Source organism: Lactuca virosa, chromosome 1 (assembly GCF_052849685.1).
Source record: "Lactuca virosa cultivar CGN04683 chromosome 1, Lactuca_virosa_CGN04683_v6, whole genome shotgun sequence".
Lineage (NCBI taxonomy): Eukaryota > Viridiplantae > Streptophyta > Magnoliopsida > Asterales > Asteraceae > Lactuca > Lactuca virosa.
In genome coordinates this window covers 101,775,251-101,794,004 of record NC_136426.1, presented here as the reverse complement: position 1 = coordinate 101,794,004, position 18,754 = coordinate 101,775,251, and the positions used below count along the sequence as shown (strand labels likewise).

The window sequence follows — 18,754 nt, the reverse complement described above, 5'->3', positions numbered from 1 at the left end:
ATGCTCGGAAATGTGAAAACATGTTATATATGTTTTACAATAAGAAAACTTATTGCTTGTTACCAATTATTAACTTAATAGAACAATTAGGTGCCCTAAAAGTTAATTAACTATGCAAAAATTCAATTCATGAAAGTCGCCAATCAAACACAAATCAAATTCAAGGGTTCTAGTTTAAGCAAAAACATAATCACTAGAATAGAATCACAAATCAAACATCAAATCATATGCTTCAAGTCAAGCAATCAACATGTTTTCAACAAGAACTAGAAATTAGGGTTTCTTAGCCACACATGGCTAAGAACAAATCAATCAAAAAGAAAGATGGAATTGAAAATGTCTAATGCTTACAAATGGAAATAAAAAGTGTTTGCAATGATTAGTAGCCTTCAAGAATTCCCAAAAATCTCCCAAAATCGCCAGAGAAAGCTCCAAAAACCGTCTGTCTGTGAAAAATGGTGACTCCCTTGTTTTATTAAGTGATTACGTGCTTGCCATAAGACCATGCGTTTTTAGCATGGTCATGCCTTTTGCCCATGTGTTTTTGGCATGACCATGTGTTTTTAGCATGGCCCATGCTTTTTGCTAATAATGCAACAAGTACTCGGGTTATGTCTTTATGACTTCTTCCATGGCATGACCGGTCCATCTTCTCTTCATGCTCCAAAGCTCCATGCTCCATGCTCCAAGCTCCAAGTTCCATACTCATGCTCCATGATCCATGCTCCAAGCTCCAAGTTCCATGCTCCATGCTCCATAATGCCTACAAAATAAATCAAAAATAGTGAAGTACCAAGCATTCTTAATAAAATATGCAATTGCCTAATTGATTAACTAAACACAAGAATTATGAAGTAGAATGCTATGAAATGACGGAAATAAACTTGTAAAATAGGTGCATAAAATGCACCTATAATTTAAGAACACTAAAAATGCACTCTCAAGCTCAAAAAGGCTCACACAAAGGATTAGGGTTTGCTAGGGACGAATTGGAAAATGGAGGTAATGAGGGAAAAAGTCTTGAGAAGTTAATGATGCTCAAATAGAGTTCAAACCCTAAAAATTAGGGTTTGTTCATTTTCTATGTACGCCCTGCGTACTTGTAAGTACACCCATAATACTGGCATGAGGCGCGACCTTCATTAACGAGTCATGGGGGCCAATTTGCAACAAATTTTCACTTTGGGTCAAAAATAGAAATTTACCTGAACAATGAGTGTTACACAGGGTGAATGAGCTCCAACTAATTAAATTGAATATAACCAGGTTTTTAGGTCACCATAACTTTTTTGGTTTTCTTTTGCTCAAGCTTTTAGTAGGATACAGTGAACTTGGCATGCTTTTCATTTTCTTGTTTGCGTTCTTCACAAAACCGTCCTTTTCAGAGAATAAAAAGGAAATAGTTAAAGAGATCATATATGAAGAGTTTTTTAGTGAGTAAGAGAACTTTTGAGGATTGTTGAAGTAGATATACAGAAAAGATTTGTAGAGAAGCTTGAACAAAAGAGGTGAATCCTTGAGGAATTTCGAGATGCAAAACTTTGATATGGAGGAGCATAAATCTTCGAATGAATTCGTAAGACTCATCTCTTTGGAGAATAGATCTGTTGAGATCGTTTGAGGGGAGCTTAAGTGAAATGATGAAAGAACCCTCACATGCTATGCACGTGAGGGCGGTTAACGACTGCAATGTGATGACGTGACCCAAAAGGACCATCCATTAAAAGTTTTGAAACAACATGGATAATCTTTGAAGACAAAAAAGTTAAGGACTAAACTTGATTTTTTGGAAACCACATTGATCATTTTTGAAGATTTTCCTCTTTATAATAATAATTTTGTATATAATAGATATATCGTGAAATATAATTACATATTAGAGTAATTAATTTGAGTCAAAATAGATGTTTTATATTTTATAAATAGTTAAAAAAGATTTCTCTATTATCTAAAAAGTTATAAAATATAAAAGCTAGATACCATAAAATTTTAAAATATAGTTATGATAAAAATATTTATTTATTTTTAAAAGATAAAAAGTTATTTACATGATGTTTGATAAAAATATTAATATTACCGAAGATTATACGAATAAAAACAATTTGTACTTATATATTATTTAATTTCATAAACTCATGGAATGAAAATAAATCACACAACAAATTACATTCTTCATTCTTTGGTGGCAATAAAAATTTGATTTTTTTTCATTTCATTGTAATTAAATATTTCATTCATTTTTTGATTATGCTCCAACATCATAGAATCCAACTCATCACCAATAATCACCACATCACACCCATCTCATGTAGTCCATATGAGAAGGATGTGGTGTTCACTATTGTAAAGAAGTGCAAGAAAAAACAATTGAAGAATAAAGATGAGAAAAAGAAGAATGTCAACTAGTCGTAAATGAGAGTGAAGGTGGTCATGGGGCCGCACACTCACACTATAGGGGCGGTGTACATGTGGTGAGGCTCCACCTTAGCATCATGGGGCTTTCCACGAGACCCATGCCTACCCATTGGCTTTGATGCATACTGATACATCTCTTGAAATATAACCGACTTTATGAAAATTCTTTTTATAAAATATGATTGTTTTTTAAAGATAACTAGCAATTGCGTTGTCTTCGCTCAATGGGGGACACAAGTAAGGGTTTGCATGTGTACGGTTTGGCCGCTCAGGAGGGGGGGAGAGGGGCGGTGGAACAGTTGTGTTTTATTATTATTATTATTATTATTAATAGATGTAAGCCCTTTGTAATTTTTTTTAAATATATGAATTGTTTCTGTAAAAAAAATACACAATGATTTTTTCTGTAAATTACGGGAATGATTTTTATTTATCTTTTTGCTATATAGGGGCCAAAGCTGCAACATACAAAAATCTTAAACATAATGACTGTTTTTGTAAAAAAAAAACCAGATAGAAACCTTTTCTATTACTTACAAAATAATAGGGACTAAGTGTGCCAATATCCAAAAGATCTATAGCAAAACTCTTAAAGTGGAAAAATGTAATGTTTATGGACTTTCCAGTTAATATATAGTATAGATGTAATTACTTGTGTAATTATTTTAAACTTTTTGTAAAAAAAAAAATACACAATACCTTTTCTATAAATTACGGAAACAATTTTTGTTATTTATCTTTTACACAAGGACAAAGCTACCAACATATGAAAATTTTAACATAAGGACTATTTTTGTAATAAAAACTTACAATGATATTTTTTATAAATTAAAAAATTGTAAGTATTATATAGTATAATATACTATATAATTATAATGACTATATAGTATAATATACTATATAGCCAAAGTTGACAACATAAATTTTAAACATAACGACTCTATATAATGACTCTATATAGGCAAAGCTACAACATATGAAAATTTTAAACATAATGACTATATAGCCAAAGCAGCCAAAGCTAACGAAAATTTTAAACATAACGACTCTATATACTATATAGCCAAAGCAGCCAAAATATGGAAATTTTAAACATAATAACTGTTTCTGTAAATTAAAAACCGATTTGTGGCAAAACTCTAAAAAAATATACTTTTCATAAGACTTTCTAATTAATATATAGTATAATATAATTTATGATGTTCCATTTTTTTTCCGAACAAAGGGGTATATATTCATTCCCACTCTATGCAAAACTGCCAAAACATATAAAAAGTGCTATAAGTCTTTGCTTTAACTCTCAATTTGTGTTCTGGTCTACACAATAACACAAAAATCTTTTAAGTCAACTTGAAAATTTAGTCTCGACATTTTTAAACAAATTAACAAATATATTATATGTACCGAGACAAAAGAAGTCAAAATAAAAAACAAATGATTAATAACGAATCGAAGGTTTGTCCTAAAAAAATTCGTTATCATTTTCCTTATCCTTATATTATTATTTATTAAGGTGAAATATTTTACCAAATTCTAAAATTAACGTCCTTAAAACTGAAAATAATACGTCTTAAAACCGAGGTAACCGACCCAATACTTTACATGATAAACGTTAACAGCAGGTGACGTAAAATAGAAAAATATTGCGACATAACTCATAAAGGATGGTGTAGAATATTTATTCCAAACAAAAATTCTATCAGAATATATTCTATTTCGTGAGGTGTGAAGGCTCAATTGGAGAAGATGATGATATTGTTACTGGAGTCAACAGTTTCGCGTTTTTGACCTTTAGCACGCTGGTCAGAACTGCCAGCGGCGTCACATCTCCGACCACCGTCACCTTCTTGGCCGCAAATTCAATTTTGAACGAAGTTACCCCTGAAATATATGAAATTTTCTTTAAGAAAAAAAAAAAAAAGATGTTGTCGTTATATTTTATCAATAATAAGTATAATACCTTCGATTTTGGAGATATGTTTCTTCATTTTCCTTTCGCAACCCCTGCAGTGCAGTGAGACCTGCAAGACAACTACCTGATCGGAAGAGGAAGGGGGTGGCGGCGGTGAAGATTGTTTATGGACGGAATAGGGTGTCGGTTGATCATGGTGTTTCTTGTCTGAAGCTTTGCGATTATGAAGCTTTAGCGATTCATGAGGTGGCAGGAGCGGAGACAGCGGTGGTTTAGGAGGAGAAGAGGACGGTGAATCATCATCAAGATTAAGAAAGCTGAGAGCTTCATATGGAGGCGGCGACGGTGGTGGTTGTTGTGTAGGTGAAGGAGAGCAGAGTAAATGATCATCTTTCTTCACAGACTTTCCGTGTTGAAATTTGAGTGGTTCAAGTGGCGGTGATGGTGGTGGCGGCAGAACATCGTGAAAGTCCGATGAGAAATTAAACGTGGGTCTGTCACTCAACAAGCACCTTGAAGAACTTGCTGGGCTGAGAGAATCACCATCACCATAAGCAAACGCAATACTCTTTCTTTTCTGATCACCGGCTTCCGCATCTGGTTTCAGGTTTTGGTGGTGGTTGTCCACGGTGGTGGAGGCGGGGCTAGAAGGAAAGATACGTCCTTGACCGAGTCTTTTTTCATCTCTAATGATGGGGTTGTGACGGTCTATTGCTCGGCCGCTGCCACCATAGGTGATGGAGGAGGAAGGTTCTTCAAGAACAATGGAATCCATCATAATATGGGTGGTGAATTGAAGCTTGAGAAGTACAGAATATATGAAACACCTTTCATTAGTGTACTAGCTTTTATGAATAATTGGTCTAAGAATAAATGAAGGGGTTAAATGTCTTCCTACAAACTTTAGTTTCAATCCTAGTCGATGTAAAAAGTCATCCATATATATTATTATTATTTTTATTATTATTATTTTTTTTTATTGTTATCGATCTTAAATCATCTTTTATTGAAATCTAAAAACACATTCACCTCACCATCGACCTCTACATCTACATACCAACCGTAAACAACCTCACACCACCTTCTTTTTATATTCGGAGGGGTGAGTGGTAGTGACAAAGAGGTTTCATATGCAATGTTAAAAAGATTTTAGTTTGTTCATCTTTTGGATGAAATTTACTTTCCTTCGATAGAAGGAAAAAGGAAAGTTGGACTTTTTAGGAATCCAATTCTTTTTAATGATGAATCAAACATAGAAAAATGTTGGAATTGTATTTCAATTCCTTCTAACTTCAAAAGATTCTAACGAACCAAACACTACCTTAGGACATTATAAATATCTAAATTAGCTATAATATAGAGAAGGAAAGAAATAAAGAAAATATCAAAAGCCCTCACATGAGTTAATTAAAGGATGTAAATAAACATGACTTAAATGTGAGGAACAAAATGAAACCACAGTAAAAAAAACATCTTTTTGTTTTCTTCAAAAAGATTCATATTTATAAAGAAATTTCTCTCTATTTAATTTTATTCATTCGATGTAAAAAAGTAACATTTCTAGTGTTTTATGTTAAGCATTACATTAAAGGTAAAAAGAATACAAGTTTGTTACATTTTCGATGGTTTAAATTTTAAAATGATACTTTATTATATTAAATAGTTGAAAAAATAAGTTACATTTATTCATCAATAAAATAGTGAAAGTATGTTGTATTTTGACAATTAACCATCACATAGACACACAAAGATCGAGCCTAATGGGGTCTTGCGTTTTCATATCTTTACAAGGATTGACTCAAGTTCAAGCAATCTTGTCAAAAAGAAACCAAGTGACCTAAGAAATCTGGTTAGGTCTAGCTAGTGGTTCAATTTGGTTAAGGTTAGGTAGTATTCATCTTTTTCACATGACAAAATGATGTGGGTGAGGGTATCATTCAATTGTACCATATTGTGATGATTATGTTGTACGATCTGCATTAAGCGAGTCAAGATAAACTCAAATGTTTGTGAGTTTGAATAATATGTAAATATCTATCATGTTAATTATATGTTATGTTTTACAAAACAAGCTTGATTGGGATAGCTCGGAGAAGAAATATGTGTTATAAAAGTAAGTTTAATTTGAGTTTGGAATAAAAATATTAGAACATAGATCTATACATAAGACTCATAAAACTCGATAAATTTTCGATGCAGCTCCTTAATTATAAATTCGAGTATGACTCATCATAAACTAGATTTTTTCTAATTACGTAGTTGTGATAATAAACTCGCACAGATTCCATGCACTTATAAGTCTAACAAAATTCAATCTTTTAGGTAGAGGAATAAAGCGTGGAAGGAATTGTATTCCAAAAGAGAGAAGTAACAAATTCTCATTCATGTTATGCCAAACACACGGAATATAAAAACACTTTCAGTCTTTCACCCTACAAAAGAGAGGAGAAACAAAGCTACTTTCCCCTTCATTCCGATAAATGAGAATTAGATGCCTTGCTACTTTTCTTCATTTTGGCTCTTTTTGTTATAAACTTATAACATCAACTTCTAACTATTAATTATAAAAGTATGTTTCTTCAAATAAAAATTATATAAATTAGTGCAATTTATACAAAGGGGTTAATTTGAGTAAAAAAAAAAGATCTATAATAAAAAAAACTAACGCCTACTCCAACCTCAGATCAAGAGGAAGAATGGCGACATTCCTAAAAGAATCATGTAGCTAGATGTATATCACAACTAAAAAGAAACTGTATAGATACATGGTTTCTGAATATATACATGCTGGTTTCTGGTCTTCCTTTTCTTATTTGTCATCATCGCCTTCTATTTCTTTCAAGATTCGATACATGAAATCTGATGCCATTAGTGGTAGACCCTCTCTGAGTGTTACTTTGGGCTCCCAATTTAGTAGCTCTTTTGCTTTGCTAATATCGGGTTTTCTTTTTTGAGGATCATCAGCAGTGTTCTCTTTGAATTCAATCGAAGCATTTGCATCAATAGTTTCTTTCACCACCTAAAATATAAAAAGTCTAAAGAGTAAAGCAAGAGACCAAAATGGGCTAGCCCTCCTAGTCATGTTTGGTTAAGTTGGAGGAACGAAATGATATATCATACATATTTTTATAGTATATATATGTAAGTAAAATATTTATTACTTTTAATGCTATTATAATATATATATATATATATATATATATATATATATATATATATATATATATATATATATATATATATATATATAATTTAGTTAAAATTTATCATTTACTAAATAATAAAAATATATATTTTTTTGAATAAAAATGGGTTATATTATGATTTTGCATTCATTCCATGATGGAATGATGATGAAACGATACAAACCTGAGCAAGCTCTAACATGGTGAACTCTCCTGGATTTCCCAAGTTGAAAGGTCCAACATGGTCACCTTCCATGAGAGCCATCAGTCCATCAACCTGAAATCAAAGCAACTGTATAATTAAACAGGAACCAAAAAAGTTGTATGAATATAAACTTTAAAAATGTTCTTACAAAAAAATGTATGTGTTTGTATGAAGAAATAGCGTACCAAATCTGAAACGTATTGAAAGCTTCGTGTTTGCTTTCCATCACCATAAACAGTCATGGGTTGTTTGCGAATGGCCTACAAAGGATGTTGTCTTACTAAAAAGTCTTTTTTAATTATGACAACTTGTATAATGTTTTTTCACCTGTGAAACAAAGTTGCTAACGACACGTCCATCTTCTAGACACATTCGAGGACCATATGTGTTAAAAATTCGTGCAATCCGTACCTGCAAAATGTGAATTTTCTAGCATAAAGCATAGGTTTCACTACTCTAAGCAGGCTTAACTAAAGATGTATAGATAAATGATGTTTACAAAATATTTTGGAAAATGACGAGACATTTGGTGGAACGGTAGAAAAAAAATAATGACAAAATTGTAAAAAGTTAGGACCTAATGGGAAAGTCATATTTGGGAGACTTTCTCTATCAAATCATTTCTTTCTGCATTAAGTAAAAATGGTCTCAAGTTAATCTATTAATTGGAAAATTAAAAACACCTAAGTGTTGTTTGGATAAGTTTTATGTCGAAAAGACAAAAATGATGGAAAATTAAATAAACAAAGGGTGAAAAATCATCAGTATGCAACATCACCTCAACACCTTCATTTCGATGATAATCCATTGTTAATGTTTCAGCCGTTCTTTTCCCTTCATCATAGCAACTTCTAACACCTACATTACATAATCATGAACATTGTAATGAATCAAAATGGAAAAATAACATAAAAAGATAATAAAACGAAAAGTCCACCTATTGGATTTACATGTCCCCAATACGTTTCCTTTTGAGGATGCTCAAGAGGGTCTCCATAAACCTCACTAGTGCTTGTAATCAAGAACCTTGCCTTGACTCTTTTGGCAAGTCCAAGCATGTTTAGGGTGCCCATAACATTTGTCTTGTAATCGTACGAGTTAAGGAGACAATTCAAATACTTTAAACTTAACTTCAACGGAAACCACAATAAGTCTAACAAGGCATAAATCCATGAAAAAAGTTACTTTTAGTATAAAGTAATACCCATTCTAATCAAGAACAATGCATGCTTTGACTTCCAAAGTTAAACTTAGAAATGAGTTCAAACATAAACAAATATAGTGTCGAATTTGTAAGAATAAAACCCAAATCAAAAAATCCGAAAAGTTCTATGTTGAACCTCAAAAGTCAAAGGTAATCTCTTGTTTGTATCATGTTTAAGGATCTCAACCAAAAACAAAAAGGATTACAAAAGTCCATTACAAACACATAATTGACAACTTAATGCATAGAACATTAGTTTTGTGGATATGATAATGGGTTTGATCGTTTTTTTTCTTGTTTCAAGAAAATTTGTTTAATAGAGAAAGATTAAGAAAAGGATATGATGGTTTTGACAGGATTATACTTGTAATGAACAGGAGAAGCAGGGCAAGCTAAATGATAGATTTGATCAACCTCCAATAAAATGGGTTCAACAACATCATGTCTAATCAATTCAAATCTAGGGTTTTCTAAATAATGCACCACATTTTCTTTCCTACCAGTAAAAAAATTATCAACCACAATCACTTCATCACCTCTAGCCATCAATTTATCTACCAAATGACTACCCACAAACCCTACTCCACCGGTCACCACCGTCCTTATCCTCCTCCGACTAACACTTACAGGAACCCTTTCGGTTTCCCCATGATTAACAGGGCGGCGGTGAGAGGTGGTGCTTTCACGGTGGGAGATTGAAATTGATCTGGGCATTGAGGGAAATTCGCGGGATTTAATGGTATTCGTTGTGGTAGTGGTTATGGTGGATAACGACGGTTGGAAGATGAAGAAAGTGGAACCGATCCCGATTCCTATAATGATGAAGAGAAATCGTTGTTCTCTGAAGATGTAATTTACGGATCTATGGAGAGATCTTGAAGACGATGGATGTCTAAGCGATCTGGGTGAGTATGGTGGAGTTTGATTATTAGGCATTTCTTCATCTCGCCGTTGATGTTTGTGTAATTGCTTCATGTTGTTCATCATTTTTGTGTTCAAGAAATTGCCGTGTTTTGGTGCATAGATGAAGAAATGAGGATCATGAGAAAGAAATTAGAAATCGGTGTGAAATATTTCTTGCAATATAGGTTGAATCTTCAAGATTTGCACAATATTTCTTTTTTGAAGGTGGGAGGGGTCTAAATTGTTGAAAAAAAGTTAGGAAGAAGGGGAATGAAGAAGACAATCTATTTCTGATGGAGTCAAATCTGTTGGAAAACATTCTCCAAATCTATTTTGGTACACTAACGTTAATCTATCTATTCTATTTTATTAAGCATATTGTTTATTGTTTATTTCTTGAAATTTAAGAAGTACAAAAAATAAAACATTAAGTACAATCGTTTAATGCTAGTCTCCCCAATACGATTAATAATTAATCCTTATCAAAAATAAGAAAAACCCAACCTGAAAAGAAGACCAGAAATTGATTTAGAATCTCGTATTCCCCTCGGTGATGGTTAATTTCATATTTCAAATTAACCACATATATCTCCCTCTGTTACTCAGTTTTTTCTATTATAAATAATATACTCATCTCTTCCTGCATAGTCACCTCCACCTCCAGAATTGTGCAAATATTTGCAGAGATAACAATGGCTTCAAAGTCGACATCCCATACGTCGTTGCAAAGAGATGTCGAAAGAATGACCATTAATGGCTGATATCGTTAAAGAACTTGAAGTCGAACTTGAATATTAATGGATGTAAAAAAAGAACTTTAGAGTGATTAGTCTAGTGATAGAATATTTGCAAGACCCACTTTGTAATACTCACTTGATTAATGAGAGCTAAACTCGGATTTATTTACTCTTTGTGTTCTTCGTGTTCATGATTCTTGTATGATTCACTAAATCATTTCATATTCCGCATTCGTCATCATGATTAACACCACTACAATTGGTATCAGAGCGGGTGTTCTTGAATATTTCAAGAATTGATCTATGATGACATTTTTGATTTGGTGATTCTTCATTGCTATTTGATCTTCGTGTTTTAGAGAGTTTTTGGATTCTAGAAATCACATTGTACCTTGATTCAATTCATAATTCAATTTTCTTCACTAGAATTCAAGTGATTTTTGCTTTCTCTCTCTAGAAACCCATTCAAAATCACTTTCTCTCTCTAGAAAAACCCAAGTTCATATCGATTGATCAAAGATGGTGTACTTGTCTTATGATTCTTGGATTGTGATCATTGAAGATGTCAAATACAAAGTCAACGAAAATCAATTCTATGGATTATTGTTGAAAGGTGGGTTGATTTCATGGGATACGTTGGTTTCTTATGTAGGTTTGAAGGATAATCAAGGAAGATTGATTTTTCAACCACTTTCGAAGATTGGATGCTTGGTTGAAATCTCCATGAACATGGTATCTTGGAGTGAATATCAAAAGGACGGAAAAGAAAGAGATTTGTTTGATAAGAAATACATTTCTCTTATTGAAAACCCAAGTGATCTTCATGCTCTTAAGTTTGTTGAAGTTCAAGACTATGAAATTCAATGTGATGTTCTTGAAGTTCATGATAAGAAGATTCAAGTTGATTCTCATGAAGATGAAAAAGTTTTTTGCTCGATTGGAGTTCAAACCGATGATATTTTGTGTTCTTGTGATTCGTTTGAAGGAATGATTCCTTATCGAAAACCATCAATTTAAGAAATTCACAAATATCAAACTCCAAAAGATTTGATTCAAACTTGCAAAGTTGAAGTTGTCAAGAATGAAGTTGTTATTGAATTCAAATCTTCAAGATGCAAAAAGATGAGAAAGAAAAAGAAGAAGAAGATCAAAAGTAAGAACAAGTGAGTTTATTCACAAAAATCTTCAAATGTTGTTGTGAAACTGAAATTCATGAAGCAAATTTAGTTTCCAAAGCAACAATCGTCAATCGTTGCAATGAATTTGAATTCAAAACCCAAAAGTGTTGATGGTTCTTATGAAGATGGTGTTAGATCGTTGAAGAACACGAAAAACGAGTTGTACAACACGCATCGTGGGTGGTGTAATGTTCGATTTGGTGATTTTATTGTTCCAACAAAGGAATCAAGATCTTCAAAAGTTGATTTGTTCGTTGCAAATGGAACTCGGATCGTCAAAAAGGTATCTCAAATTCACAAATGGATTCCAAACGTTCATGATTTCGATTTGTGCTTTGCGTTTTTCATTTTTGATCGTCTTGACTCATTGGATCTAATCTGTTCAAACCCCATTTTTGATCCAATTACTTATTTTAGATCTGTTCAAAAATTAAAATCATATTCTCATAATTTCAAAATCATTTTTTTTTGTTTTTGGCAATTATTTTGAAAGTTACTGTTGATGTAACTATTTCGAAGCCCAATCCAATGTCGATCCGTTGGTTATTGATTTGAGCCCATCATTTTCGATTCTTTCATATTATTTCATACCCAAATCTCTTGTCCAATACTGTTCATCAGAATTGATTCCAACTGATAATGTTCATAAACTCCGTTCGATACATCGTCTTCGTTTGTGCTTCATTCTCGGTTCTTTCTTCTTTGATTCGAAAATAACAAAAGTCAAAATTGGAATCAAATGTGATTTCGATTTGGATTTTTGACAAATCGTGACTTTTCCGTTCATTGTTGACTGGTATCAGAATGTTGTTTTGATATCGATTTGGTTTTTAGATCGGAAATGAAACCTAATATTCGAATTCAAAAATTGTTATCTATGATCATTTTGAAATGAAATCGAATGTATGGGGTCAAGAGGATTCGATTTTGGTGTTTGTTCATCAAATGTTCGAAAGAAAAATGGCGATTATTTTTGATTGTGGAAAAGCTTGATTTCGAGTAGTTGGGTATAGATTCGAAGATAGATGTTGAAATCAAAAAATGGTATCTGTGGTTGTTTGGAATCAATTTCGAGTTTGTTAGATAATAAGCGAATGGTTGAAGGATTGGACAGTCGAAGGTTTGAGATTTAATTATCTATGTCGACGATTGAAAATTTGGATCTTGGTATCGAATGAGTATTGACTATTTTGGAGGTCATACTTGGAATTCGATTTTGTCATCTGAGAATGAAGGTTTGGGTTGACTTTAGTGAATGGTTATGTCGACGATCGAAAGTTTTGAATGTTTGGGGGTACATCGTAGGTTATTGAACTTGTAATAATTAATCTTATGTAGTTAATTTTCAAATTGGCTATCAGATGCATTCGTAAAATTGATTAGGTTACCCCTTGTTGCATTGAGTTTGCAAATCCTTTTGAGACGTACTTTCAAAAGTCACAAAAATTGTTTCATTTGGTCATTGTTAGTAATTGAATAAAGTTAAGTCGACACAATGCACAAGCTTGAACATTACTCCACATTAGATGATTGTCATTTACAATACCTATTTTCGAAACTAGAACCCCTCTCAAATTTAAATTTAGTGAACATAATATTTTCAATGTGAATTAGTGAACCCAATATTTTCGATGTTAGTTTAGCCATGCGCTAATTTAATTTTGGTGAACCAAATGCTAATTTGTGATTGTAAATTTAGATCTACCAAAATTGATGTGAATTTAGTGAGCTTAACATGTAATAACAATGTATATTCTCATGTGTTATATATGTGTATATATTTTCATAGTAACAATGTACTTAAGTTGTTTGTAATAAGGTGTCGTTGGTTGTTTGGTAATTATCTAACTTCACCTGATTGAAACTACGTTGCAATAATTTGGTATATTTCATGACTATTATGTTTTTAGTAAGGAAAAAGTGAAAAATACAATATCCTACAAAAAGTTAGGGATGTTATATTAAACTAATAAATAAATAACATTGCTATTTTTTGTAACTAGAAAAAATGAAGTTGTTTATGTATATGTCTTATGTATATAAATCCAACAAATGCATACCCGACCAATAATAATGTGTACATGCTACATGTTCTTCGAAATATGACATGTTTTTGAAAGAACAATATTCACCGAATGAAATTATTTACCACCGCCACTTTGCACGGATATATACCTAGTAGTCAATAAAGAATATACGATAATAATTATAGAATAAAGAAAACAAATTAGTCCTTATGTTTGGTAAAAACAATGGACATTCACTCCTTAAAGTTTCAGTTTTGAATAAATTGCTCTTATAAAAATGTTTCATTATGTCTTTGTCTTTCTAAGATATGAAATGGCTAGTCTATCTTTGTTTAATTTTCCATTCTAAAAAAAATGTAAAATTGATCTATGTGGTTTGTAAAAAACTGTGGATGAGATCCAAAAAGTTTTGAAAATCTAAAATAAAAAATTCTTGTGGTTTTACTTCAAATTTTTTTTGAAAATACTGCTTTACCTTTTTTATTTTATTTTTTGTATTTTTTTATATTTCTTTAATATTTTTATATTTATAAATAATAGAGGGGCCACTCTTATCTCCCTTTCTAATAAATAAATAGGTTGAATGTAAAACTGCCATGTGTCAAACTTTATACATGCCACGTGTCTCCCTAATAAACTTCCAGAATTCATTTACATTCATTCAAAATTCAAAATCGGCTATAAGGTATAAGGTATAATCGGGTATAATATCACAGTACTATTTGATTCCATAAAATCAGGTCCTAAATTTCAGTAAATATTCTTTTATTTTACAAATTTACATGCATTGAAATATAGATAATACAGATACATATATCATATCCCTAAAAATCAGCTATTGATATTCCAATTTACCCCTTTTAAACCTCTTTAATTCCAATATTCACTACCACATATACGATTTCGCTTATTTTCCCGCTCATTCTTTGCTGTAACTCTTGAAATTATCATATCAATTCCAAGAAATCAGCAAATCAGTTTTAATACTCCGGAATCTGACCTGCATTCAAAAACATTCGGTTTATACTTATAGAGGTATATAAAGAATATAAATAATATAAATAATTGATATCCCTGAAAATCAGCAAAAAATTGATGATTACTTTATATTTATACCTATAAATTATACCTATAAAATACCAGCAAATATCGATTGATGGTCGTTGTTTTCTTTACTGCTGTATTCAAAAAGCTTTTAGAGGCTAATTCTCTTCCACATCTCTGCATCTACATGGCTGCTGTTGATTTAACTTTCATACCTGATCTTGATGTCTTGAAGGACAGCTTCACTATGAAGCTTCGTGTTATCAGATTATGGACACTGGAATGTTACTATAACAAAGACGAAATTTTCTCCATTCAAGTTATTTTAATGGACGAACATGTATACTACATATATGGTTTTAAATTATTTACAGATTTATATTTTTATTTATCTTTTTAATAACAAAACTTGAATGTTTTCAAATCGACAGCCACAAGCCCAAAAAAGAATTTGGATGCAACGAAAGGTTTGAAGCGAGCTCTTGAGGATGATTTTGTTTTGGATGTCAACGACAACATGTCATCATCAAAGGCCACAAAACTTGTAGGAGGGGAACAACATAAACTTGTCAAGGTTAAGTTGGAAAAGTGATTGGTCACCTACCTTTTAAGAACAGTAATAAGTTTTTAAATTTTTTCCTAAGGGTATTAAGACATTTTCGTTTTTTTTTTAATTTTTTCCTAAGGGAATTAACACATTTTCATATATATATATATATATATATATATATATATATATATATATATATATATATATATATATATATATATATATATATATTTGTTAGCCATTTGATGGATTTGGTTGTTTTTTGGTTTAAATTATTTTTTTCTTAATAGTTTTTAGGATGACTTTATATTATGTGTTTGTTTCCTAATTTTCATAAAGTACAATCATATTTATATCATGTTCAATAAACTATATTGTTATTTTCTACAATTTTAACAATAAAATAAAAGGTCATTGATTTAATTTCTAAACAATGGCGTGCAATTTCATAAGTAAAGAAATGTATACCTTTTTTAGATCTTCATTGTTGGGTATTATTTCTAGAACACATGCCATAATTCCACGTCCCATTTAGCTACATACTCACTTAAACCTATAAAAAACAAAAAACATTGACAAAAGTCAAAAATCCTTATACAATATAACATTAATTTGTGTATTCGGGTAAAAAATATTAACTTATGACTCTAAAAATATTGACAATTATGCCCCTGATTTAAAAATGAACAATTGGAATATGAAAGAATAGTTTTTATTGATTTAAACAATAAAGGACTCATCCAAAGCTTGAATTCAGAATCCTTTTAAAGGTGTTGAATTCCTTATACATTATAACATTAATTTGTGTGTTCGGATAAATTTTTTTAAGATACACTCTAAATCCAATATTTATCTAATGAAAGCTGATTTTTTCCACAAAAATCCAACTATTGTATTTTTATTAGAATGTATTTTTATTTTCTCATCACCGGTTAAAGATTTTGCTTACATCATTCGATTCCAACATTTTAAATACCATTTTCAATGACTTTTAATGATTGTAATAGATTCAAAACTCAGTTTAATCATGTGATAACATTTCTATAACATCATTAAATCAGGGGCATAATTGTCAACTTTTAGAGTGTATATTACAAATTTTTATCCGAACACACAAATTAATGTTATAATGTATAAGGAATTCAACACCTTTAAAATGATTCTGAATTCAGTTGCCCCTGGGATCTCCAGCTTTCTGGGGACAAAAGAGTAATTATATGTCAAGATAAAAAAGACCTGGTAATGTTCTGAAGAAGTACAAATACATAAGAAATGTAAACATATAACACCAACACACAACAACCTACTGTTATAAGATAGACAAAACTTACAGAGAAATATCAATGACTAAATAACAAATTTAATGTCTCTAATTGCTAATACCTTCTACACAAAACTATGATAATGAGTTTAACTTTTTTTTTACCTTTTTTGCTGTAAACTTAATTAAGTCTTTTATTCTATACTAAGTCAAAGGGAAACAAATACTTGTATATTGTTAATTGAAGGAAAAAGAATTTCAAGGATAAAAATGGAACTGCTAAATAAAAACTAATTTCAATATTGAAAATTAAAGAAAAATGAATGTGAAGGATACGAAATGGAGTCATAAAACCCAAGGAACCTAAAGAAAATGGCACAAATGTCCTTTAAACATTCATGTAGCCTGGAAAAAATTTAAAAAAGGTAAAATTATGTAAATTGACAATCTCATCTTAGAAACCACACTCAAATATCCATATTATCCAAGTATATTTTTTACACATTCAATTCTTAATACAACCTTTTTTTGTACTTTTTAGCTTTAGTGTGTCAAAGTCAAACAAATTGTAAGTCAAAATACATGATGAAATGTAGAAAAATTCCCAAATTATTTGATTTGAAAAAAGATGGAAGTGAAAACTCATAACCAAATATCAGTTCCATCCCTACCAAAGTTATAAGAAGATCAATTTTCTCATTAAGAAGCAAAATTCGTTCATCTTTATATGTCTGCACAAAGTTGAAGAATAGTGACTCTGTTACAAAATTGTCTTTACTCATGGTTCCACATATTTATTTAACTTAATCTTCTTCAACCATATCAAACGAAATAGTTACTTGATTTCCCATTATATCCAATAAATTAATGCAATTTGCTATTATATAACTTCTAGGTAAGACGATTATATTACTGTTAAATATTTGTATACACCTATTATAGTCCAGATGCAAGTTGCTATTATACCTGTACATGTCACTTGCTTGCTTTCTTCATTATTATAATTAATTTGGGTTTTTTAACCTAACCAACATTGCATAACTATGTGATTTGGAGCAGTTTCTGGGATATGAGCTAAGAAAAGTGTCGTTATTAAAGAACAAGTGGCAGACCTAAGTGTTGAATTCAAGCTTCAATTCAGAATAAAAAAACCATTCTTTCATATTCCAATTTTATTTGAAGTGTCATTTCAAATCAATTTGTTTCAATCGATCCTCATTTTCAGGCTTCAATTTAGCAAACCATATATAAGGAAATCAATTACTTATTTTTTTTACTTTAAAATCAATCACGTCTGAATTTTCCATCTTCCCTTTGCCTTCAATTTTACAAAAAAATCATCCTGTGAGGAGTGAGAATTTTTAAAAATCGACAACTATTACCAGAAAGTTAAAACCCTAGATCCAAATAAGCTACAAACCTTTTGCTGAAATATGTTGATGATGCTCTAATCCCTCTCCGTTCTCAGTCCCGACTCTCTTTTTTCACTCTCTTCTTCAGCTATCAGCCTCTCGCGGACTAACCAACTGAAATACATCTTACAATCGCCTACACTTTTTGCCTCCGTCTGTTAGCCTACGATCAAGCTCCGCCGGTAGACTCATACGGCATCACTACCCTCTAGGACACTCGAAATCTCGTCCGCCGCTGCTGCACAATTCTTCGTTGGTACCGTGTCTTTATTTGCTTTTGAAAATCCTTTCATCACTCACTTGACTGTATTCTGCGTTCTTGAAGAGAAGTGCTTCTGGTAGCTTTTATGTGATAAAAAAATAATGAACTTTAATATTATAAGGAGTATATGATATATAATTATTATTGTTTCTTTTGTATGTAATATATTATTCTTTCATAACATGTTTTCTTCTTATTATTAATAAGACTTTGTTAATTTTTCTTTTATAATTTCTTATTTTTTTATAATATATGTTTATTTTAACACCTTAATTTTTTGATTTATTTACCAATTTTAATTTACTTCACTTATTGGGGTTGTTTTATTTTTACAATAAATTTAATATATCATTATATTATATCGTAACGTTTTTTTTCACAAATAAAAACTATATAATATATATTGAAAATTAATTTCACATACTTATTTGAATCAACGATTTTAATTTTACATAACTA

The 18,754-nt window shown here is 31.0% G+C and overlaps 2 protein-coding genes and 1 long non-coding RNA gene across 5 annotated transcripts; all 3 read right to left on the bottom strand.

Moving 5' to 3' along the window:
• Positions 1-3,970: 3,970 nt before the first annotated feature.
• Positions 3,971-5,238, bottom strand: LOC145153698 (protein SODIUM POTASSIUM ROOT DEFECTIVE 1-like). Its single transcript, XM_079075490.1, has 2 exons — positions 4,376-5,238; positions 3,971-4,296 (listed from the first exon to the last, which is right to left on the bottom strand). Exons 1-2 carry the CDS (start codon positions 5,103-5,105, stop codon positions 4,127-4,129), a joined length of 900 nt encoding a protein of 299 aa, XP_078931616.1. The 5' UTR covers positions 5,106-5,238; the 3' UTR covers positions 3,971-4,126.
• A 1,651-nt stretch (positions 5,239-6,889) lies between these two features.
• On the bottom strand, positions 6,890-10,153 carry LOC145105923 (UDP-glucuronic acid decarboxylase 1-like). The gene is made up of 7 exons (XM_079042986.1): positions 9,264-10,153; positions 8,655-8,802; positions 8,496-8,575; positions 8,045-8,128; positions 7,903-7,977; positions 7,697-7,789; positions 6,890-7,346 (listed from the first exon to the last, which is right to left on the bottom strand). Exons 1-7 carry the CDS (start codon positions 9,906-9,908, stop codon positions 7,137-7,139), a joined length of 1,335 nt encoding a protein of 444 aa, XP_078899112.1. The 5' UTR covers positions 9,909-10,153; the 3' UTR covers positions 6,890-7,136.
• A 4,374-nt stretch (positions 10,154-14,527) lies between these two features.
• Positions 14,528-18,362, bottom strand: LOC145105917 (uncharacterized). Of its 3 annotated transcripts, none has more exons than XR_013707441.1 (4): positions 18,042-18,362; positions 15,829-16,555; positions 14,896-15,098; positions 14,528-14,766 (listed from the first exon to the last, which is right to left on the bottom strand). It is a non-coding gene; the product is annotated as an uncharacterized LOC145105917 (long non-coding RNA). The 3 variants fall into 3 exon arrangements; XR_013707442.1 differs by having other exon boundaries at positions 14,896-15,055; XR_013707443.1 differs by lacking the exon at positions 14,896-15,098.
• Between the last annotated feature and the right edge of the window lie 392 nt (positions 18,363-18,754).